At 36.0% G+C, this 24,769-nt stretch overlaps 1 protein-coding gene across 10 annotated transcripts in view; it reads right to left on the bottom strand.

Annotated features, from left to right (window-relative positions):
• Window positions 1–20,037, bottom strand: part of POLI (DNA polymerase iota) — a 42,465-nt gene extending 22,428 nt beyond the window's left edge. The window contains exons 1-11 of one of the 10 annotated variants that reach the window (XM_082353407.1): window positions 19,831–20,035; window positions 18,782–18,838; window positions 18,282–18,404; window positions 16,115–16,279; window positions 12,096–12,248; window positions 9,682–9,918; window positions 8,699–8,877; window positions 7,782–7,870; window positions 5,353–5,483; window positions 5,124–5,179; window positions 294–446 (exon numbers count right to left, since the gene is read on the bottom strand). In XM_082353407.1, the coding sequence (XP_082209533.1) occupies window positions 432–446; window positions 5,124–5,179; window positions 5,353–5,483; window positions 7,782–7,870; window positions 8,699–8,877; window positions 9,682–9,918; window positions 12,096–12,248; window positions 16,115–16,279; window positions 18,282–18,404; window positions 18,782–18,838; window positions 19,831–19,909 (1,284 nt within the window). In that variant the 5' untranslated portion in view covers window positions 19,910–20,035 and the 3' untranslated portion in view covers window positions 294–431. The other 9 variants (XM_082353406.1, XM_082353415.1, XM_082353412.1 and 6 more) reach the window with 9 other exon arrangements.
• Between the last annotated feature and the right edge of the window lie 4,732 nt (window positions 20,038–24,769).

The following is a 24,769-nucleotide window of genomic DNA, read 5'->3' on the forward strand; positions in this document are numbered from 1 at the left end:
GTTTTAACAGTTCCAAGACAGAGAACCTCTATCAAGGTTTTCTCTTTTATCCAGCGATGTTTATGTTTTATTCTTAGATCACAGTACAATATACTTAAGGCTAGAAACCATAATATGAAAGGCACTATTACAAGTAAGTCATTCAAATCATATCACCCAAAAGAATCTCTAAATTGTATCAGTTAAACACAAATTTATATCTCTAATTTAACCATACAAATCCAGTAACAGTGTACTTACAAAACTGTGCTTGCCAGAGCGTGAAGTTGTTGATAATGATGGTGTTAAATAATAATCAATAGTCCCTTTCTTAGCAGTATTTAGGGCTTTAAGGTTGCAGAAGCACACACTTAAAAGGGTAAGATGAAATGGCATCTTCACATTCACCATATTTCGAAAAAGTTTCATAAGTACATCAACCATTGGGGTCATCACATCATAATTTCCTAAATAAAATGTTTAAGAAGACAATATCTAAACACATTATATCATAATTAATATTAAGAGCTTAATCTAATTTATATTGCTTAGATTAAGAAGTTAAAATCCTAAATAGATATCATTGGGACATCTTGACATTATTTACTGAACTGGGACATCTCAACACTAACACCAACTGCCAAATGAGTTAAGGTTTTCAGAAGATTTGAAATATGGAACTTTTAGTTATGGGAGAAAGATGAGGTCAGAAAATCTCCCCATAAAATTAAAATAAAACTGAACAAAATGGTCAAAAATAATCATTCTGAGATTCTGGAATGAACCAAAGGCAAATAAAGTGAGAAGCACTGATTTATGAAAAGCTGCTAAACTTAGGTAATAAAGTGGGGACAGCAGTCTTATTGGTTGGAGTTGCTTGTATCCCCATTTACACAGTACAGTTTGTATAGTAGTTTTACCAGGATGAGGCTGGCTGTGAAAGCCGGAAGCTTTGCTGCCAGAAAGGACTGACCTGACTTGAGGTAGAGGGCAAAAGCCCACACCCAGCAGTGTTGCCAGAAAAATGAACAAACTTGGTAGGAAACAAAGGAAATCACATAGCTCTTGAGCCTGCGGTTGCAACTGTGGTTGGGATGAGTGAAAGATCAGTGGACCAGCCATAAATTTAACCCGGAGATCTGGAAATGAGAGAACCACAGAGGGACTAGATAAGCTCTCCTCACAACCCCAGCTGACTGAGAGCTGCACACACAGAGAGGAGCCAAGCTTTCCACATGTCTCTCACCAGAATGGCAACAAGCATACCAGCGGAGATGCAAGAGGGACTAGCCGAAAATAAAAGCCAAGGCAGACTTGAAAAAGGCCTAAATTTTGAAAGTGCTCTCCAACCCAAGCACTTGTCTGTTGACAGAAAATGAAAGCCTTCCAGGCTGTAGTATTTGAGCAAACCTTTGACCAATTATTGTCTAACCACCAAGCTTTGCAGACACAGGGTAACCTCCTAAGAAGACAAAATTAAAAATTTAAATTTAAATTTAAAAAAAGAAAAAAAGTTAAGCAGAGAGATCAGGGGCAACACATCACAGGGGAGGTAGATTTTGCAGCTTAAGTCCAGACAGGTTACAAAGAAAGAAAAGGAAAAAAAAGCCCACAGGGGAAAAAAATCCAAATCCAGAGTTTCTAGAATACATTACCTAGTCCAATTTTCAACAAAATATTACAATACATACAAAAAAAAAACAGGAATGTGATTCATACTCAGGCGGAAAAAGCAGTCAATAGAAACTGACTTTAAGTTCAATTTAGCAAAGACTTCAAAGTTGTTATTATAGATATTTTCAAAGAATTAAAGAAAATCATTTTAAGGAATTAAAGTAAGATATGATAACCACTACCAAAAAAGAGGGAGTCTCAATAAAGAAACAGAATCAAACAAACAAAACAAAACACATGGAAATTCCAGAGCTATATAGTAACCAAAACAACAACAACAAAATCACTAGATGTGTAACGACAGTTTTGAGGTGACAGATGAATCAGAGAACTTGAATACAGCTCAAAAGAAATTATCTAATCTGATAAAGAAGAAAAAAGTCTGAAGAAAAATGAATAGAATTGCACACACCTATAGGACATTATTATCAAGCATACCATCATATGTGCAATGAGAGTCCCAGAAGGAAAGGAAAGAAAAAGAAGGAAAGAAAGAATATTTGAAGAAGTAAGAGCCCCAAACTCCCCATATTTCATTTAAAAATTTAGTCTACAGAATTAAGAATCTCAATAAATCCCAAGTAGGATAAACACACACACACACACACACACACACACACACACACAAAACCACTTAGATACACCATAGTCAAACTGCTGAAAAAGACAGAGAGGTAAATAACTCATCACATAAAGGAGAACAACAATACAACTGTGCCTGGTAACAATTTATTGCCTCTCAGCTACAAATCACCCTTCAGTAACTGCTGTGTGATAATGCACTGGACTCTAAAATTTTTTTTACATTGAACACAACTGTTAAGTTTTGTCAGTAGAGAGAACTGGAGGACCATTAAAGGAGAAAGGGTGTTTCTCTTCCTGGTTCCGATGTACTGTCATTTACCTTTTCTTGCTCCCGTAACATGGTCTGTGTGCAGTTACATATGTGTGGAAATATCCAATAGTGCTCGCCAGACCACATGTGTGTGGAACGCTCAGTCCCTCAGCAACCTCCAGCCCCAGTCCAAGCCTAGTGACCATGTTACCATGGCACTAGCAACTCAAACACTGCACATACCAGGCCTGTGCCATAAACAGCACCCTGACTCTTCCTGCATACCCACCTAATAGGCTTGACTTGCGTATGCCACAGAGGGTTGTTTCCTCCAGCTCTTCCTATGCAGGCACCATACCCTCCACCTTTGCACTAGCAGGAGAATGAAGATTCCTTCAGCACAAACACCTACCAATCTCAGCTTGCCCACATCCTGGAGGATTGTTAACAGAAGCCCTCCCAACATGGACACCTGCATACCCCAGCGCGTGCACTGCCCTGCCAGTGAGCAAACTCCCAACATCCCAACACCCCCTGTGCACCCACCAATCAGCCTCAGCTCATCTGCAAATCAGAGGGTGGTATTCTCTTTGCCCAATAACTATGGACCAGCTCTGGGCCAGGTAGCTCAAAGGATTTCTCTACCATTCAGTGTTCTGCAACCATATCTTCTCCTTGAGGGGTAAGAGGACTCTCTTTTCCAAGTTTGTCCTTCCCTGGATACTTTTCCTTAGCCCTCGGGGACCTCTTAGAGTATCTTTATATCTTTATAGTCACTCCCCTATCATAATTTAGTAATTCTTTGAAACTTTCCCTGTTCAAATTTCTGTGTGGTTATTCTCTCTTGATTGGAACTATTAACAGGAATCTCTCCTGATTAAACTATTAACAGCTGCCTCCTCATCAAAAATAATGAAAACCAGAAAGCAATGGAATACTATATTCAAAGTATAGAAAGAAATCAGTAAAGGATTATATATCCAGACAAACTGTCATTCAAAAATGCTATTTTGGAGAAGTAGTCCATACATTTTAGTTAAGTAGAATGGTTTGATAGTGTTGCTCAACTCTTCTTTTCAAATGCAAATGGAACATTCTCCAGGATAGACCATATGCTAGGCAACAAAATAAGGCACAATATATGTAAAAGGACTGAAGTTACTTTAAGTATGTTCTCTGATCAACTAAAATCAAAATGGAAATCAGCAACAAAAAGAAATTTGAAAAATAATCAAATATTTGGAAATTAAACAGCAAATTTCTAAATAAGTTTAAGGGTCAAGGAGGAAATCACAATGGATATTAGAACTATTTTAGCCGTAATGAAAAAGAAACACAACAAAATTTATGGAATGCAGCTAAAGCACTGCTTAGAAGGAAATGTATAACTTTAAACTTGAATTACTAGAAAAGAAAGTAAGATAAAATAAATAATGTAAGCTTCCATCTTAAGAAACCAGGAGTGGAAAGGCAAATTAAACCTAAAGCAAGCAGAAAGAAGGAAATAACAAAGATCAGAGCAGAAATAAATGAAATAGAAAGTAGAAAGACAATTGAGAAATCAATGACACCAAAAGTTGAATCTTGGAAAAGATTAACAAAACTGATAAACCTTTGCTAGAATGACCAAGGGAAAAAAAAAAAAAAGAATACACAAATTACCAAAATCAAGAATGAAAGAGAGGACATCACTATAGACCCTACAAAAATTAGGATTATAAGGGAATATTAACAACTTCATGACAACAAATTAGACAACTTGGATGAAATGCATACATTCCTAGAAGATACAAATGACCAAAATTGACTCAAAATGAACAGAAAATCAGAATAAACTTATAGCAAATAAAGAAATCAAATTCTTATCCATAAAAGAACAAAGCTAGAGAACTTACACTACCTAATTTCAAAACTTACAACAAAGTATCAAGGCAGGGTAGAACTGGTATAAGGATAAACATATAGATCAATGGAATAAGAAGGTCAAAAATAAGCCCTTACATTTATGGCCAATTAGTTTTTGACAAAGGTGCTATGGCAATTCAAAGGGGAAAGAACATTCTTTTCAACAAATTCTGTGGAACAACTGGATACCCACAGGGAAAAGAAGGAACTAAGACTCTTACTTTACACAACACATAAAAATTAATTCAAAGTGGATCTAAGTGTAAATCTTAAAACTATAAAATTTCTGAAAGAAAACATAAGAGGAAATATCTATGACCTTTGGGTTAGGCCAGGAATTTTTAGATGATATCAAAAGTATTATCCATATAAGAAGAAAAAACCAAAACAATGAAATACCATTACACAGTCATGAAAATGAGTATAATAAAAGAAAATGACAGTACTAAATGTCAATGAGAATATGAAAAAACTGGAACCCTCTATACTTTGTTGGTGAGAATCTACATTGTTATACTCACTTTGGAAAAAAATTTGTCAGTTTAGAGTTCAACTTTACCATACAACCCAGGAATTCCACTCCTTGTAATCTACCCAAGATGAACAAAAGCATATACTTGCCCAATGACTTGCACACAAATGTTCACAGCACCATTTTTTGTAACAGTCAAAAACTGGAAACAATCTAAACGCCCATAAAGAAGTTATCTCATGCTATATAATTAATTACCATAGTTTTGTTTTCTCTGGAGTTGGGAAGCATTCCTGAGTCTTTACTTTTAATATCTATTAAAAAACAACAAAGTTTTCTAGTGAAAATTTCATATAGAATAAAAGTATTTAATAGTTCACTAACTCCCTGTGAAGACTACCCATCTTTGTATCATATTTCTAACTCAAAGTTTGTTTTTTTAAGAGTTTGACCTGCCAATTAAATTATCAGAAAATTAGTCCATTACCTATCCCTAACTTCTGAATTATGTGGGATGGAATTGGGCACTGACGACTCTCACGGTTATAGTGCTTCTCAGATGAATACCGACGGATTATTAATCTTATTGTATGTGGCTTCCTTCCATCTTGGCAGACTCTAAAAATAAAGAGAAAGAGGAAGCAAGGAATTAGAAAAAGTATTATCTAAAGTTTTTTTAATGGTCCAATATACCTCATTTACCTAAAGGTGCCAGATTTAGTAACTGTAACAATTATACAGTTGATAATTAGGCAGTAGGCAATAAAGGTCCCTGAATAGTTCAAGCAAACTTCACAAAGTCTACATAATAAAGCTCTGAAACTTAAATACGGCTCTCAGGTCTCATGCAGAATTGAGTGCTATCAGAAAAAGAACAGAGATAAGATATAATAATAACAAGCCATTTTACAATCCAAATCCAAAACATAACTAAAAGCAACATATTAAAATCAGCAGGAAATTTAAGAAACAGAGAATCATTTACTGACAGAAGCAAATATATAAAAAATGACAATTTTTTTACACACATAAAAAAAATAAGATTACAAAAAAAAAAAAAAAATAAGATTACAAAAAGAAAAAAAATTTTAATGAGATTATTTCTGTCAAAAAGCATTCCTCAAATAGATCCAAGGAAGTCAGTAATATCACCATTATATGGCATTAGAGAAATAATGTGAAAGATTAATTATACACTATATTTAGGAAGGTAAGTACTTGTCCATGCATCTTAAAAAGTGTTCCATCCAAATAATCTTGGTTTTAGTGTTGAAAACAAAACTTTTAATGACATGGAAAATCCGCTTATAAAGCAGAAAATCTAATTACTAGAGAAAATAAATGTCATCAAAGAATAACATTTTCCTTTTTATATGCGTCACAAACATAAAATATAAGTATTATTAAACATACTCAAATTGATTTTGAAATAGAAAATTTGGATTTTTGTAGTAAACAATTATTTTCTTATTGCTTTATCACAAAACTTCTTGATTGCTGCTTTAAGATAATATCTTAAATGGTTCCTGTAAACATGTTACTAGTTTAAATATCTTCCAGCTCTATTAAGTTAATATGCAACTCAAAGAGTGTAATTTGGTTCCTATAACTAATTAAGACATACTAGAAAAAGGTTATACTCTAAGCAATCTTAAGACCAGTGCCTAGAGAATGGATTAATGGACCAGTGCCTAGATGTATGATTTTATACCTCTTACATATCGATAGTATTAATCATCATATGCTTGAGAACATTCACACACACGCAATTATTTTTTTTGCCAGTTACTTAGATGGCATTATACAACTCAGTCACTGATATAAGGGGCCACTATGTAGAAAAGGGAATACCAAGCAGAGACAAGGAGAAATGGTTAATAGTTATTTCACAGGTTTAGAGCATCTAGACTCATTTCTGGGTTGATGCTTCAAATAAGAGAACCTATAAAACGTAGACTTCTTGTGGTTTCTCTATTTGAACAACTTTTTCCAGTGACCAGGCATTTCACAGTAGTCTTATACTTAGCTGAAACAAAGCAGATAACCCAGTTTCACTAGCATACTCACAGGCTCAGCCTGAGTCATATCACTGCAGCTGGGTCATACAGCCAGCCAGCTGCATGCAGCAAATGATGAGCGGCACGGCCCTGCTCAAGACATGGGATTGCAATGCATGTGACAGCAAAGTTGAAGGAAATTTCACTTTATCAGTTTTCTGAGAGTTACAGCCATCCAAAAACCATTTTCTCTAGTCACATTAACCATCCTAGCATCATTACAGAAGCACACCTACCCAAAACTGTTAGACCCCTGACACCCCACTTTGACATATCAAAGAAATGGGAGGAAAAGAAATGGAGTATTGAGAAATAGATATATGATGGCAAAGGAGCATCAGAAAACTAAATGTCTTGTTCAGTTTATGCAATGCTATTTGTATACTCATAATCCCAATTGACACTCTTCATGTATTTATAGGCCAGTAACCCTGCACATACCCACAATCACTCTCACTGCTCACACATAATCCCATTAAGCTATTCCTTCATCTGACTCCATTTTCTTTCACATAGTCCGAGGCACAGGAGATAAAAGGGTTCTTCTGCTTTCTCCATTAATTTCCTATCCTCAATCATCACAAAGTTTATAGGTGCAGCGATTCTAGAGATACGCATAAAACTCCCTTAGGTTAATGATCAGCAGCTTAAGATCCACAGTAAACCACAATGTTACTAAAATTAAGACCAATGGAAGTAGGTGAATTAAATTTAGTTACAAACATGTTACTTTATAATGATCTATCTTTGCATGTTTAGTCTCCAGTTAATTGGTAAGTTCCAAGATAGAACATCAAGTATTCTTTCCATGTACTAGACACAGAATCTATAAGATGATATGGCAAAATGGAAAAATCACCTGTTCAAAAGACTAGCAAGTAGTTCTTCAATCTTATTTTTAGCTTCAACTTCTGATGAACATTTAAATGAATCTTCCTCACTAAAGGACTACCAAAGAAGCACAAATAAGGATTAATATAAACCCAAATAAACATATCCAATTATCAGTGTATATGTCAAATAAATATTCAACACATTCTTTACTAACTTACCTCACGTACTTAGTTTGAGCCATTTAGTTCACTTTTACATTAAATCTTTTTATCTGCAAGTTATTGTACTCCACTAGAAAGTGCACTGGAAGTCAAGAAAATTACAAAGCTCTAGTACCAATGCCAAGCTTTACTGTACGATTACAGTGAGGCTCTTAATCTCCTAGGACTTGAATCTGAGTTTAACCTTGGGCAAGTTATTTAACCTTTCTAAAGTACAGTATCTTCATCTTAAAAAAATAATGGGAGGAAGAGGGAGTAAGGGAGGGGGAAAAGGTATGAACAAACAATAGCACTACCTACCGGGAAGATTCATTGTGAAGATTAAATGGGATAATGTATATATTATTATCCCTCAGGAAAAAAATTAATCAATGTTATCTGGGTGATTATACCTTTCTCCATTTCCTAAACCATTAGACTACTCTGAAAACAAGATTTTTAAAAATTATAATATTTTGCCTCCTGTATACAATATAGGCTATTAAAATTAAGTAGTATTCAATCAGAGTGGCTAACTTGAGACTTAAATACTAATTCTTAGATTCAATTTAAGAATATTTATTAATCTAATATAATAAATAGCCTTCTTATAGGAAAGGGATCATGTACTAACCTAAAACGCAAATTAAAATAGTAAGAACAAAGTAGTAAAACTAGGAATCTTTATCTCAAATAATGTGACAACCAGTATTCAATTAAAATAAACATCATCATCACGTACCTGAGGTGGTCCTGAGGGTGTCACAGGAGAGTTATCCTCTCCAAAACTGAGCTTCTGGATACGCTGAGCAACTGAAATTCCTAATTCCTTTTCTAATATTTTGGATGAAAAGGTTTGAAGATCACGCACACTACTGATACCCAGTGCTTCCAGACGTTTGGTAGTTTTATAGCCAATACCTAAGCGAAAAGAAATGCATACGGTGTTACAATAGTTTTTCTCTTTAAAATTAGCTAATTAAAATATTATAAAGATATCAACCACAAGTTTTGATACCATAATTGGTATTTTGTTAAGCTCAAACTTTATTAAAAATTAGGTTATTGTTCTGCTCAAGGCCTCTGAGTTATGAACCACCTCGAAAACCTAACAACCATAGTATAATATAATGAATAAGGAGACAACCAATAAATGCTGTCTTGATATTGATAAAATGAAATTTTTACCACCTGTTACATAACAATGTGGAAGTACTGAAGAATCATAGTTATTATTCATGTAAAGAAAGACTGTCACTACAGCAATTAAAATTCATTACCATTTGCTAATTATTAGCTAACTTGATTGATTTCTATACACAATACCACACATTTATATCTGGAGGTAGTAACCATCCCAAATACAACTTCGAGCCAGAAAGCGAACAAATCTTCTCATTAGCGAAACTCCTATGACAAAGTTCTTGCACCAAAACTCAGTCATACTTTAGCACAGGAAAAAAATTAATGCTGTGATAAAGGACCATACGTTTCCAGGTTATAACTTTCATGATCATATTCAAACTATACAAAAGTAGGTAGAACTAGGAAAATACTTTCATAAATATAGATTCCTAATATAGATTCCCTCCAGAAAACGTCAGGTTTTTTGGTTTTCACCAAGAGCCAAGTACACAGGTTCTATGAATTAATTACCCGTAGCTGTAATTTTTAAACTTAAATACAATAAAACCAATATATATTTTTCAAATATATTTGTCTTACCAGGCATTTCCTTTATGTGGTTCAAACTATGAATGAGATCTTGAGAACTTTCAGGTAGTAAGAGTGTTTGCTGATTTGGTTTAAAGATGCCAGACACTAATTTTGCCAATAGTTTATTAGAAGCCACTCCAGCACAGCCTGTGAGACCCAACTGATTATACATGGCCTCCCGCATCTCAGCTGCAATCTGAGATCCAATAAGTAGTCTGATGTGCAAGATGTCATGCAGGTTTATAGCTATAAAAACAGCCAATGTTGTTAAAAGTCACCACCACAAATTTTAATTTTCTTTTTAACAAATGAGTTTTAAAAAGATAAAGGGCTTAATCTATATCCAACCCCCCTTCCCCACCACCATACTGCTACACACTTAACTAATCTCTCTTGTCCTTCACAGGAATTCTGTAAAGTAACTACCACAAGTGAATTCCAAGGCCTGTGATAGCAAATGCATACTGGGAGTGCTGAATGATTAACAGATTACGAAAACTGATCTCTCATAAAAAATTCCGAAAGACATTAGTAGAACTTTTACTCATGTTTATCTGGAAGTAAGTATAAAAGTAAAAGTGTGACATTAATGATAAAGCTAACATTACAGCTTTAAAGATCTGAATCTAAACTTTACACACTAGTGGTATGTGCTATTAAAAACAATTTTGGATTTGTTTATAGTTTAAGAGATCTTTTATTAAAAGTATAGGGAAATTATATAGAAACAAATTTTCTTAGGTGTGAAAATGACATTAGAGTTATATGAGACAGTCCTTAATCTCAGGAGTATTTACATTTCAAGTGTTATGATGTCTGTAATAGTGGCTCAACAACCTATCAACCAATCAATAAACAGCAAGATAAAGCAAATGTGGCATAATGATAACAATGGGAGTATCTACAAGGAAAGGCATAACGACTGTTCTCATTGTATCATTCTGTCAACTTTTCTGTAGGTTTAAAAAAATTTTTTAACACAATCTTACGTGGAGGAGAAAGAAGAATTCATGAAGAATTAGATATTTTAGGATATAAGACCTAGCTCTCTGTAATATGTTCTAACAAATAGAATCTAAGTTTGCTTTAAAAATTACACAGAAACACATTTGGAACCTTCTTGCTACCCAGACCTTGTAAGTGACAAAAGAGCACAGGTACAAAAGACACATGAAAGCTTCATATCTTCTTCTAAGACAGAATGGCAGCTCTACTTCTTTTCTTCTTTAATATCCGGGAGGTGGATAATGACTGGAGATTGATCCACCAGCTCTCAAAAAAGGGGGATAAGAAAAAGCACATGCTGGCTGAGACCTATGAGCAAGTATGTCAGGACAAGTCTTAGAGAAAAGCAGAGTAGCTTGCCTTCTACGTGGTATGATTTGGAAGTCACCAGCAGTCACAAGATGTTTGAAAGCCTAATTAGATATTCAGTAGGGTTGATTGCAGCTTATTTTCAAATGCAAATACCCCTGGAAATACCATCAGTCATTCATACTTTAATACGCGAAGGAGAGGAACCATTCTGTTTTCTTGCTAAGAGTTGGCAAAGATTATTTGAACTGATTAAATATGAGCTTGCAGAAAATGGCAGGTAGGCCTGGACAAGCTTCCACAAGGGCTAACTTGGGAGGGTCTTAGTGCCTTGGGAGAATAGAAGTGAGCAAGCAAAGAGGCAGCAAAGGCAAATTTAGTCTACCTATAAAATTTTGCTTAAAAATGGTTTTAACAAAATCAAAAATTACTCTAAAAAGCCAATTCCTGTAACTTAAGGATGACCTGAAGAGTCATCCTCTTTAAAAACGATAACACAGGGACTTCCCTAGTGGCGCAGTGGTTAAGAATCCGCCTGCCAATGCAGGGAACACGGGTTCGATCCCCGGTCCGGGAAGATCCCACAGGCCACAGAGCAACTAAGCCCGTGCGCCACAACTACTGAGCCTGCACTCTAGAGCCCGCGAGCCACAACTACTGAGCCCGCGTGCCACAACTACTGAAGCCTGTGCACCTACAGCCTGTGCTCCGCAACAAGAGAAGCCACTGCAATGAGAAGCCCACGCACCGCAACAAAGAGTAGCCCCACTCACCACAACTAGAGAAAGCCTGTGCACAGCAACGAAGATGCAACCAACGTAGCCAAAAAATACAAAAATAAAATAAAAACTGTAATACAGGACTGTATCAGAGAAATGAAAAGTGCACAAAGCACTGAGCTACATGTCATCAAAATACCATTTTCTGCCTATTTAATATGGAATAGCAATACCTGATTTTAATCATCTTAGACTGTTGAAATATGGCTAATATATCCAACAAAAGCCAGAATACTTTCAGAAAGACATAATCGACTCTCTGAACTGACTGAACATTAAGAAATGTAGATACTTTTAGTTACTAAATAGAATGAATAAGAACCCACTTACGCTGATTATCGTATACATGACCCGACACAGTCAGTGCTGAGGGTTCATCACTTTGAAGCTGCTCTAGTCTCTTCTCAACCATTTCTGTTAGATCCACAAAATTTTCATCAAACCCGAGTCTCTCAACAATTGGACTAAATTCTTCCAACAACTCTAAATTAAAATAACATTGGAGCACAGATGTAACTGAAGTTATAACTAGAATAGATTTAACTCTTTTATGCTTAAAAAATAACAAAATATGTTGTTAAAGGTTTTACATATATTCACAGTCCCATAATATCTTTAATAAAGTCCTCAGTTAACTGGGATTTTTTTTTTCTGTACCACATTCTGAGTAAAGGCAATATTTTCCAACAAAATAAGTCCAAAAATAACATTTCCTGGGCAGATACTCATAGCAATAAGTTTCTCAATCTCCTATACCTATAATTTCTCTATCTGCAGTGCATTAATTATCAATGCTTATAGTTAATTATGATCTTGAAGCAGTAGGTCAAAGAATAAATTACAGTCTGCTTAGAGAAGTAAAAACAAGTAATAATATATTCTAGCTATGTTTTTCGTAAGAATTTTTAAAAGGCAAAACAAAATAAAATTTTAAATTTCCAGTTAATACTAATCCACAGAGAAAAGTTACTTAATTTTCAAAATATACTACAATGCAATATTTTTTGATTAGTTACCCTCCAGCACATTCCTTAAGGGCAGAGATGGACCATGACTTACATGTATTTGAATGTCCAGCCTCTAGCACAATGCCTAGTCCATAACTCAAATGTTTACTAAATTGAGCTGAACCAAGATTTGAAATAAGTTCAAAAAGACTTATCGATTCTCATTTTTAGGATTAAAACTAATAATTTGAAATCATTAAGAAGAATTTTCACTTCTCTCTGAATCACCTATGATACCAGCTGGATGGCAGAAAACAAATTATTAGCCTCTTATTATATAAAAATGCATAGGTTCTTAAAGTCCTATAATATGAAAGCTCTGTTTTATTGACGCCAACACTGATAACAGCAGGAGAAAACAATTAATAAAGATAACAGTGTGATCTGGTGACCACCAAAAATCACTTTCAACCTACCTAGAGAAAACCATATATCTACTCTGAGGAAAAACTGACAATGTGTCTGACCATATAAAAGGATTCTTTTGAATTTCCCTCATCAATTTCTGCTTTTCTTCCCCAAAAGTATATACCTGATATCCAGCAGTAACAGAAAGAAAATAAAAGTTTATCAAAACAATACTATATAAAAAACAAAGAACAAGTTAAGTGCTAAGGAGAAAAGCAAGTTAAGTACAGAATCATGCACAAAGCTGGTGGATCGCTGAATATTGATTGATTATATTGGTTCTATTACTAGGTCATAGGAATAAATCACTTATCCATTCCTGAAGTTAACCTCGTTTTTGCTGTCAACTTGTCAACTCCATAAACAAGAGGCATTTATTAAACATATGATTACAAAAGACCAAAGAGAGGAGTTATAATTAGAGAAAAAACTAGACAAAAATGTAATACTGCAGAATAAAAATATGAAATAAACAATAAGGTTATACATCATAAATAGGTCTGAAATAAATTCAGTATAGGACTATTAGGCTATGTTCCTATTTCAACTCAGAAAATACCATGAAAAAAATTAACAAAATAACATTTTATCAATGCATAAATCATGCTTAGAATATTTATTGTTATTATATTAGTGCATTATTAATTCTTTCAAGATACTACTTTATAAGTTAAGAATCAGCATAAAAACTGAGATTTACTCATTGAATTTCCAGTGATATTTTCACTGTGAAGAGTTGCAGTGGCACAGAAATCATAAGAGAAAGACTGATAAGTCTGACACCATAATGTCAGCCAAAACACAAATTGGAAAAGTAAAAAAGATGAAACACAAATTGGAAATATATTTATAACACATGGCCATCAAAGGGTTAATTTCCTTAACTTCCCCAAACAATGACACAAACTAATCAGAAAAGACAGGAGCAATCTAAATAAAAACGGGCCCAAGTGAAAAGGCCATTCACAGAAAACATATATAAATGACCAAAAATACATGAAAAAATGCTCACACTTACTTATAGAGAAATGCAAATCAAAACAATGATTTACTATTTTTTCTACCTATAGGCAAAATCTTTATGAATATCTAATACTGTCATACATACTAGCAATATGTTGGGACAACCTCAAGTGCAATATATAGCAGTATTCAAAATTTCTAATGCAAATTATCTTTGATCTAGCAATTAAACTTTAGGAACTTACTTTAAGGATATCTTCATGAAAGTATGTGAAAATTTCTGTATGAAAATGTCTACTGAAGCATATATTTGGAAGAGCAAAAAGTTGGTAACAGAGAAATAATCCCTCACTATCAGGGAAACCACATAATTTACAAGATATCTTTTGAATAAAAGGAGGTGCTATTAATAATTACGTAGGGACAATGGGCATAAAGTGGGACATACTGTCTTCCTGTCAGTAAAGGAATGGTTAAATAAGTTTGGGACAAAATACAACAGAATACTGTGCAGGCATTAAAAAGAATGAGGAAGAGCTATATGAATGAGATGAAATATCACCAAGAACAAAGGCAAGATGCACACTGTCTGTATTATATCATCTCTTCTATGTACAGTAAAAATTAACTTCTGAGTATTCAGATACACACACATAATTGTGCACATTGTCTATTCACACATAGACATATACACACATGTGGCGGAAGGGGTTTGGGTCATTGTTTTACACATATGGAAAAACCTGATACTGGTTTTTGCATCTTGCCTTTTACTCAACAAGGCATATCTCTATGAGTCAAACAGTACAGCACAAAGCATTCTTTTTAATGGCCATATAATATTCTATAATAGAGAAGTCTTAGTTTATTTAGCCATTCTCATCCTGATGAGCAATTGTTTTCATTCCATATTTTTAGCAATTATGAACCATGCTACAAGAGACATTCTTGTACATATACATTATTTTAGTTCTATTAGATAAATCCCCAGCAGTGATATTATTGGGTTAAAGAACATAATAGGTATCTTTAATTTCAAAAAATGTTTCCAGATTGCTTTCTTGAAAAGGCTGTAATACTTTGTTTCTACTTTTTCTCACATTCTTATTTTTAGTACTAATGAATCTGAGCATTCTTTTTCCACATTGTTGAATTTGCTCTTTTTGTTAATTGCCTATTCATATCCTTTGTCCATTTTTCTTAAGTTTCTTTTTCTTCATAAGAGGTCTTGGATATTATATTTAATGCTTTCATCTGAAAACTGCTACAAATAACCAAAGAACAAGTAAACAAAAACAATAGCAAACAAGATAAATAAAAAGCTGATCCTTATACATTTTACAACTGTATATATTTGCCATATGCCAGTACAACACATGGTTTCATTTTTCCTGTAATTTACTAAAACACTAAGATTCAAACCCAAACCTTAGTAAGGGGGAGTTTATCTACACTGAAATATTTAATATATACATAAAATCAAACAAAAAAATATACTCATCTTTGCTAATACTTCCTAACAAATTGGTTTTTAATTATGTTAATCAAACATTACATTAATCAAACATTAATCAAACATTACAGAAGCCTCTCTCAACTACCATTAGTGCATTAGAGTACAGCATATTTCTTCATAGTTCATTTAAACTTGGCATTTAAATTTATAATTAAAAATATCTGGTTCTTTTTGGTTTATTGTCTCCCATTTTCTCACTTTAAAATTTTTTTTACATTTTCTCTTATTTATGTAAACATCAGCATGACAGAGTTCAAATTCCTTCCAACTATACATTTTTGTCACCATTACTCATAATATATTAAGTCATTCTCATATAAATTTTTTTAAAATGGGAAAGCCCCAAAATAAAAGGAAACTGACTTATCCATTTTACATTTATTGAAAGATTCATGTAGTTAACAGGCATCCTATATAAAAATTAATGCTGAAAGTATATTGCCCATAATCTGTACCTGTAACCTTATATGACATCTCTCTGTAACGAGTCAAGTCTTCTCCGTTAACTAATACTAGTTGTGGACACTTTTCTTTTGCATCTCTGACATTCATAAGTTTCTTAACTCCAAGTTTCCTAGCTTCATAGTTGCAGGTAACCACCAAATATTTCTGCTGAACCCCTATAAGAAATAAGTATTTTATGAGAAAATTGAGCAGGATTAAAAATTAAAATTAAAATATATTTTACTTATTCCATATTATAATTGTAAGTTGTAATACCATCTGTTTTGATAAGAATAAAAAGCTCTCAGTTAAAAAATACAGCCTCCATTCATCAAAGTTCTATGAAGTACAATTTAACAAAAATTTCCACAAACCAGCAATTCTATGAAGTCTTCTGCAAAAAGATACAAATAAAATCCTCTGAGGATTTTTTTCAAAGAATTAAGTTATATTGAATTAACTCTATATAACTTTATATATAACTCTAGGCCATGTTTTACCAAAAAATAAAGCAGATGAAAATAACTGAGTACAATTAACTACCGGTTGCTGCTAGAAAACCTAACTTGTCTTCTGAGTAACTTTCCAATGAATATAAAGCAATGTTCTGTTACAAGTGCCAACCTACAGCAATTACTAGGGATCTCCCCCAATCAGTGTTCTAATTATTGAACTGTTCTTCATAGTAATCTGCAGAAAAGATTATAGACAGAGAGGTGGCATTATGAGCCCCCTCCTTATCAAAATGATTAAGTTATGATCATCTACAGACTGTTTAGAAATTCTAGTTTTCCGGTAGCTTAAAATTGCTAAAATTATTTGCTTTTCTCTTTACACAAGTTGACTACTTGTTTACCACTACTGAAGTAACGTTCATCTAAAATATGTAAAACACAAATATGTAGATGGGGAAAAAAAGGTTATGTCCATTCCCCTAATGTAAGACATTTTGTTTCTAAAATCTTGATACTATAAACAAGGCAAAGAAACATTATTTCATACATTTTTGATATATCAGATTATGCCCCAAAATAGAATCACTGGGTCAAAAGTAATAATTTATGATTCACCAGTGAACTATGTAAAAAATCAGATTAGTAACTTCCTTAACTAAAAAAGTAGTCTTTTAATGCAGGATTAATGGACTCACCATTATGTCACCAGCCCAAGTTAGGTAGTCATATATTTGCTGAGTATAAATGAAAGACTATGATGCTTTCTCCTAGAAACTTTCAGCATTATATCCCTCACTTCCTGGTAATCATTCATTCCTGCATCTTCATTACACAATACCTTTTTACTAATCATTACTTACAGAACATCTTGTTACCATGCTACTAGTTAGAAATGCCTTCAGAAGAAAATTGAGGTTCCCTAATCCTAACTCCTTGACAGCCTTAATTTTAAAGATCCTAGACTGACCTTGGCATACCAAAAACTAGTCATCAGTCATCCCTCTGTTCCTTAGTAAATCAACTAGGCTGAGTTGAATTGGGGACTTAGCAAAACCAAAATAGACACCAGAGGGAAGCAGCAGGTGAACGAAAATTGCTCTTTATGATTTTACTAAAAGATAAATCCTTACTACATGCATAAAAGAAGTTTTTAGAAATTTAAATTACTTTTCCAATTTAAGATATAATAAAAAAAGAAAGTTTTTTTAAAAAAAGCCAACATAATAGTAAGGAAATCCCCAATGTAAAATTTTTCTTTGCCTTTTATTTTAAAAGATACTTATGATTTTATGGAAAGCTTGTACTGTATGCCTTAACATTTTGGGTTATGTGCAAAATCCAACTGTTTTGTCGAATGTTACACAATTCAAGAGTTAATTTCAAAAGTGGGAGAATAAATGACAACTTCCATTAAAATTAATAAAAGAGATTGTTCTTGAGATAAGATGGTTGTAAAATTTCAAACATTGAGAAAAAGACTAAAAGTTTATCATGGTCTCTCTGTTCATCCGTTTGGTTAACTATTCTACTTGTGTCACATTCACCATTGATTAAACGAGGCTTATAAAGTTTACACCTGTAGTGAAGCAAAGATTACTATCTATAAAGCATCATAGAACTGCTTCCAACATTTATTAATATGGTTAATAAATCATAACATAATAAACATAATAAATAAGGAATACTATTATACAAAGAAAACAGTATCAAACTCCAGAATTACCTAAAGGTTTGCCCTTTAGCTCTGGATTTGAGATCATTTCTACTTGTGCGTAAAAGCAATCCAGATCCACGTGTACTATGACTCTAGAGGAAGAACTTCCTGCTGGCACCACTTGATCATGGACTGCGGCACGATATGCAAAGAAATATAAAAATACATTCAGGCTGCTTATCGTCTCCGAGCAACTGCCAGCCCCTTAAAACATGGCAACTGAGAAAAGAAGAATGCAGAGTGATTTTTAAAGTTTTTTTCCTGGATTTATCACATGTGTCAAAGCATCTAAAAATTACAAAGACATGAGAGAAGCTCCACCCACAGTAGAGTCTTCAGTCCTGTTTAGTTACTATTTCTTTGTATACTATATTTTTCTCAGGATAGTAATAAATTTAAGGAAAAAAATTTATCAATAATGGAAGATTGCAAGAGGTAATCCTAGGATTTGGAAGTTTATGGGAAAATTCAGAGTAAGTTGCAAGGGGCAGAAAAGTTTAAACACTGACCTTTCAACCAACTTAAAAAGTATTCTAAGTGGCATGTCCTTAAATTAAAAAAATAATCTGAAATACAAAGCAGCACAAGACAGAACCTATGGGTCCCAATGGACTACATTTAGCTCCCATATGAGATCAAGATTAGCTGGTTCAATGCTGAATACCCAATACCTAAAACAGAGCCTGGCATATAACAGACTACCAATAAATACTTGCTAAATTGAAAGACAGAGTAAATATTTCCTGGATTTTAAAAAGTAGTTCATATCTTGAGGGAAGGGGCAGAGGGATAAGACAGAGGAGATTCCAGCTCTTAACACCAATTAAAAACAAGGCAGGCTAAATGCAATGTGGTTTTCTGGTTTGGAGCCCGGAACAGAAAAAAATTAAGAGGAAAAAAACTGGCAAAATCTGAATAAAGCCTGTCCTTTCATTAATAGTATGCCAATGTTACTTTCTTAGTTTTGACAAATGTATCATGGTGATGTAAGATATTAAAGTTAGGAAAAGCTATCTGTGCATCTCTGTAAATCTAAAACCATTCCAAAATTTAAGGTTTTAAGAAGGGGGGCGGGGGTCTAGGAGGCAGGGAAGGAGAGCCTTGGCCCCAGCCCCGGGGGTTGGCGCGGTGCAAAGTAGGGTCCAGAGGCTGGAAGTGGGTCACCGGAGAGGCGGCCACTGCAAACGTGCCTCGTCCCCGGTTCTGAGCTGAGCCGTCCCTTCCCGTCTGGGCTGAGCCCGGGCCCCAACCTTTGCCAAACGGGCGACAAGTTCCCCCGCTTCTGCAACCTTTAGGCGGCCGGGGACTCTTCCGCTTTCACTGGGCTGTTTGAGGGATTACAAATGCACCCTCGATTAACCAACTGACGCGCCCACCCTACTCCTACTGGGCAAAAAAAATCCCTCTCGGGATCTTGGCCTCAAAACACCGGGCAGCGAAGGGCAGCTCTCTCAGCGGAGCCGGGAAGAAGAAAGGACCCGAGCCGGGCGGGACCGTCGCACCCCAACGGCCGCCGCCACTGCCCCGGAAGTCCGCCCGCCCCGCGCTGCTCATTTACACCAAGGGAGGCCGCCGGGCTCCTCAGACCCCAGCGCACCCAGCGAGCTGCCGGCTGCCCCCGCCTCGGCCGCCTCCATGACCCGAGCCGCGTCCTCTTCCTCGTCGCGGTCGCCTTCCTCCTCGGGCTCCACCCCCTGCTTCTGCGTCCCGCCCCAGCGGCCAACCACAGGGCAGCTCCCGACCGCTTCCGCCCGGTCTCCAGGGAAGCCGCTCCGGGCTGACGCCTGCGCGGTCTGCGCCGACCCGCGGTCTGCGCCGACCCGCGGGCTGCTCCGAAGGACGCGCCGGCTGGGAATCCTCCAGACCAGCGTGCGGGGGTTCCCTCCCGCCCAGCCGTGAATGAGAGATTGTCGTACCAAACAGCTCATTTTTCTCTTAAGGTCTTCGGGGTGAGTCCCACACCACAAATTTTAACTGTTTATCTTTACTTAGAAGCCAGCCTGTTCTCCTGATCAACTGTTAGCAGAATTGCTAACCCTTAGACGCTGAATGATTTATGCTGATGGAGTTGGGGGAAAGGATGGAAATTATGGTGACAGCAAGGCGACCATGTAAACTAATATGATTAGCAAGTAGGTTAAAGTTTGCATTTTGTTTGTTTGGTGTTTGATTCAAAGATACTGTGACAGATTGGACCCCTGAATTTTTAATCATTTAAACTGAATAGGATTTTGATACATGAGCTTTGGAGTCGGGTAAAGTTCTCAATCCAGACCCTCCAACTTGCTAACTGTGACTTTGGGCAGGTTAAATAACTGCTCTGGGCCTGTTTCTCCACTGTTTAAAAAAAAAAAAAAAAGGTCTTGAGTGTATTGGGATTAAATGAACGAATGAAAACTAACGTACGCTTTAATATTCCAATGAATATAAAACACCTGGGACATGGAAGGTTAGAAGGTGCTCAATAAATGTTCATTCTCTTTGCTTTCTGTTGAGATGCCTTTTGTGCCTGTGTGTGTCTGTTTCTTCCAACAGAGAAAATTTGGAAATTACTGTGCGCGTGTGTGTGAATGAATATATATATATTCACACAATTATTTTGATTTTTTTACAGGATTCTTTCATAAATAGGTTGTGAAAACTTTGAGAAACCCATTAAAGGACATGCTGGTGCATCCATAAAGAAGGAATAACAGGCAGAGCTGGGGCTCGGTGGTTTGGAGACCAGGTCTTCCTCTTTGGGTATTTTACACTTAGACATTTGGACCAGTTCCTTCAAAGTCTCCAGTATGGGATCTAAGACACCAATTTAAAGCTATCCTGCCTTCTTTGCGATTGCTATTTGATAAGTCTAGATAAAGTACTTTTGAATTAAGTGCCTCTTTGGCTATCATCAAGGGTCCAATTACTTGTAGACAGCTAAGGTATTTTGTTTCAATTCCTCCATGTTGAGAATGATACAAACCAGGGAAGTACTATGGCAGATTAAAACAGTTCCTTTATAAGAGCCCTAGGGTCACTAACATTCAACAGCTTGACTAAAAGTGAACCAGCATTGAAAAACAACACACATAATCAAGCCCTCTTTAGTTGAATTTATTTCCCTGTCAATTGTCAAACTGAAGAGTGACTTTAAATTTAGTAGAAGAATAGACAAATGGAACCTTGCAACCATAGGGGAGCGAGCCAGGCTGGCTTTGTGAGTGTACAACCTATGAAATAACACAGAGTTCCGCACTTAGAAGGGCCCCTCACTTGATTTAATGTTCTCCTGTTGCTGTCTTGAAACTCTTAATAATTTTTGAACAAGGGAGCCCTCATTTCCATGTTGCACTGGACCTCACAAATTATTAGCCAGTGCTGGGAACAGAGGAGGGAAGTGGCATAGAAAAGAACACTTACAAAACACCTGTATGTCAGGCACAGCCCTAAGAGCTTAAAACAGATTATGTCATTCAATATGCCTTAAGAGGGTAGGTATCATCATTCTTATTTTACCAAAGATGAAACAGGCCAGCAGAGACTAAGACGCTTACTCAAGATTATGAATCTAGTAATGGTAAATCTACTTTCCAGAGTTTTCCATAGAGAAGAATTCATTAAGAATGTTTCTTCCACAAGAAAAGGGAACCCTCCTACACTGTTGGTGGGAATGTAAATTGATACAGCCACTATGGAGAACAATATGGAGGTTCCTTAAAAAACTAAAAATAGAACTACCATATGACCCAGCAATCCCACTACTGGGCATATACCCCGAGAAAACCATAACTCAAAAAGAATCATGTACCACAATGTTTATTGCAGCACTATTTACAATAGCCAGGACATGGAAACAACCTAAGTGTCCATCGACAGATGAATGGATAAAGAAGATGTGACACATACATACAATGGAATATTACTCAGCCATAAAAAGAAACAAAATTAAATTATTTGTAGTGAGGTGGATGGACCTAGAATCTGTCATACAGAGTGAAGTAAGTCAGAAAGAGAAAAACAAATACCGTATGCTAACACATATATATGGAATCTAAAAAAAAAAAAGGTTCTGAAGAACCTAGGGGCAGGACAGGAATAAAGACAGAGACATAGAGAATGGACTTAAGGACACGGGGAGGGGGAAGGGTAAGCTGGGACGAAGTGAGAGAGTGGCATTGACATATATACCCTACCAAATGTAAAATAGCTAGTGGGAAGCAGCCGCATAGCACAGGGAGATGAGCTCAGTGCTTTGTGACCACCTAGAGGGGTGGGATAGGGAGGGTGGGAGGGAGACGCAAGAGGGAGGGAATGTGGGGATATAAGTATACGTATAGCTGATTCACTTTGTTATACAGCAATTAAAAGCAATTATACTCCAATAAAGATGTTAAAAAAAAAAAAAAAAAGAATGTTTCTTCCATAGAGGAAACCACTCCCTCTGCCCATTTTCCTTGGTGCTTCCTTGGCCCGTTTATATTATCTCTCTTCCAACCCTACCCAACTTGCCATCTTCAGGTAGACATTGTAGTTTGCATTTTCTAGAATTTCATATAAAGGGAATCCTACAGTTACTCTTGTATGGCTGTTTCCACTAAGTGCGTAAATATATTTTTAGTGTTATTCATGTATGTGCAAAAGCGTGGCATCAAGTAAGAATAAGCAAGGCCCTGCTATGTATTAGAGCTGCGTTGTTTATAAGCAAAGGGGCTTTTTATGTACTGACAATCACTGAGAAAGTTGTTTAAAGTGAGAAGTGAAGTTGCAACTAAGTAAATTGAAATTCAGTTTCATATCAATTCATTATCAGTAAAAGAATTTTGAATCATCTGCCTCATTAAAAAAAAAAACACGACAACTTGGATATATTAGGAGGCATAAAAATAAAATTTATTTGAGCTAATATGTGTTGCTTTGTAGTGGGATGAATTAGGGAAAGTGTTTTTCTTTTAATCTATAAATCCCATCCCCCAGTTTTAATTAATTGGCTCTAAATCTAGGATAATTTCAGGAAATAAATATTTTGAGCCTGCATCATAATTGCGTATTTAAGTGCCAAATGAGAAGAACAATTGCAAGGCAGAATAAACATTTAATTAAAGGAAATTATGGTTGAAACAATATTCATGGAGGAGCATGGGTTTGCAGTGTAGGTAATGGATAAAGAAACTGGGGGCATTCATGAGCTTCAGAAGTCAAGACGTTATGAACTTACATACCTGAAAAGTGACAAACAGGACTTCCCTGGTGGTGCAGTGGTTAAGAATCCGCCTGCCAATGCAGGGGACACGGGTTCAAGCCCTGGTCTGGGAAGATTCCCACATGCCGTGGAGCAACTAAGCCCGTGCACCATAACTACTGAGCCTGCGCTCTAGAGCCCACGAGCCACAACTACTGAGCCTGTGTGCCACAACTACTGAAGCCCGCGTGCCTAGAGCCTGTGCTCCCCAACAAGAGGAGCCACCGTGATGAGAAGGCCACGCACTGCAACTAAGAGTAGCCCCTGCTCACCACAACTAGAGACAGCCCGCCCGCAGCAACGAAGACCCAACACAGCCAAAAATAAATAAATTAAAAAAAAAAAAAGTGACAAGCATGACCGGCCATGTCAGTGAAGGCTGGGAAAGTTACCAGCATCTGCTTATCTCCTCCTAGACAAATTGGCCACATATTATTCAGCAGAAGAACTTTAGATGGTGTTCTTCAAGGGCTTTGAGATGAAGAGTGTGAGGGCGTTTATGGGTATCTGTATTTTATGTTGGTGGTGGCTAGGTAAATAGAGGTTGGCCGTGGGATCAAAGGAACAATTTGTATTGGTGAGAACAGAGGCCCTGTTGTAGTCTTTCTGTAGTCTTTGATCTAGTACAGTGGTTCTCAGTTGCAGACCATGATTTTGTCCCCTAGAAGATATTTGGCAATATTTTGGAGACACTCTTGGTGTTCACATCTGGGGAGTTGCAGCTCTGATTACTGGCATCTATTGGGTAGAGGCCAGGGATATTGTTGAACATGCTACAATACACAGGACAGCCCTTTACAATAAAGAATTATCAGTCTAAAGTGTCAGTTGGGCCAAGCTTGAGGAACTCTGGCCTCGTAGTGTTTATATCATCCTGCTCCCAACTCCCTCCTCAGCTTATGGTCCCCAGCTGTAAACTAATAATGTAGAATTGGTCTTTGGTTATGTGCTTTTAATTATAAATAGGACAGTTTTAGAGAAGGGAAGATATAAGAGAGGGAGACAAGTATTATTCAATTGCTTTTCACCATGGGGATTTACATTCTGAGGCTAAAAAGCAAATGAATGCATTGGCTGGAAAAGAGATTTCAGAAGCATATTCACACTTTTTGTGAAGCTTGTGAGTTGCCCCCAGGGTGAAAGGCTAATGAGTCAGAAATGATTTACACGGCTTAGAAGCTGAAACCAGAAAGCAAAGAAAGGCTTCAGGTGGTTGAAAGCAAACTAGAATTATTTTACGCAGTTGTACAATGTGCATGTCGTGCAGTATTTACTA

The sequence above is a fragment of the Balaenoptera borealis genome, assembly GCF_965194805.1.
Source record: "Balaenoptera borealis genome assembly, chromosome: 14".
NCBI classification, from domain to species: Eukaryota; Metazoa; Chordata; class Mammalia; order Artiodactyla; family Balaenopteridae; genus Balaenoptera; species Balaenoptera borealis.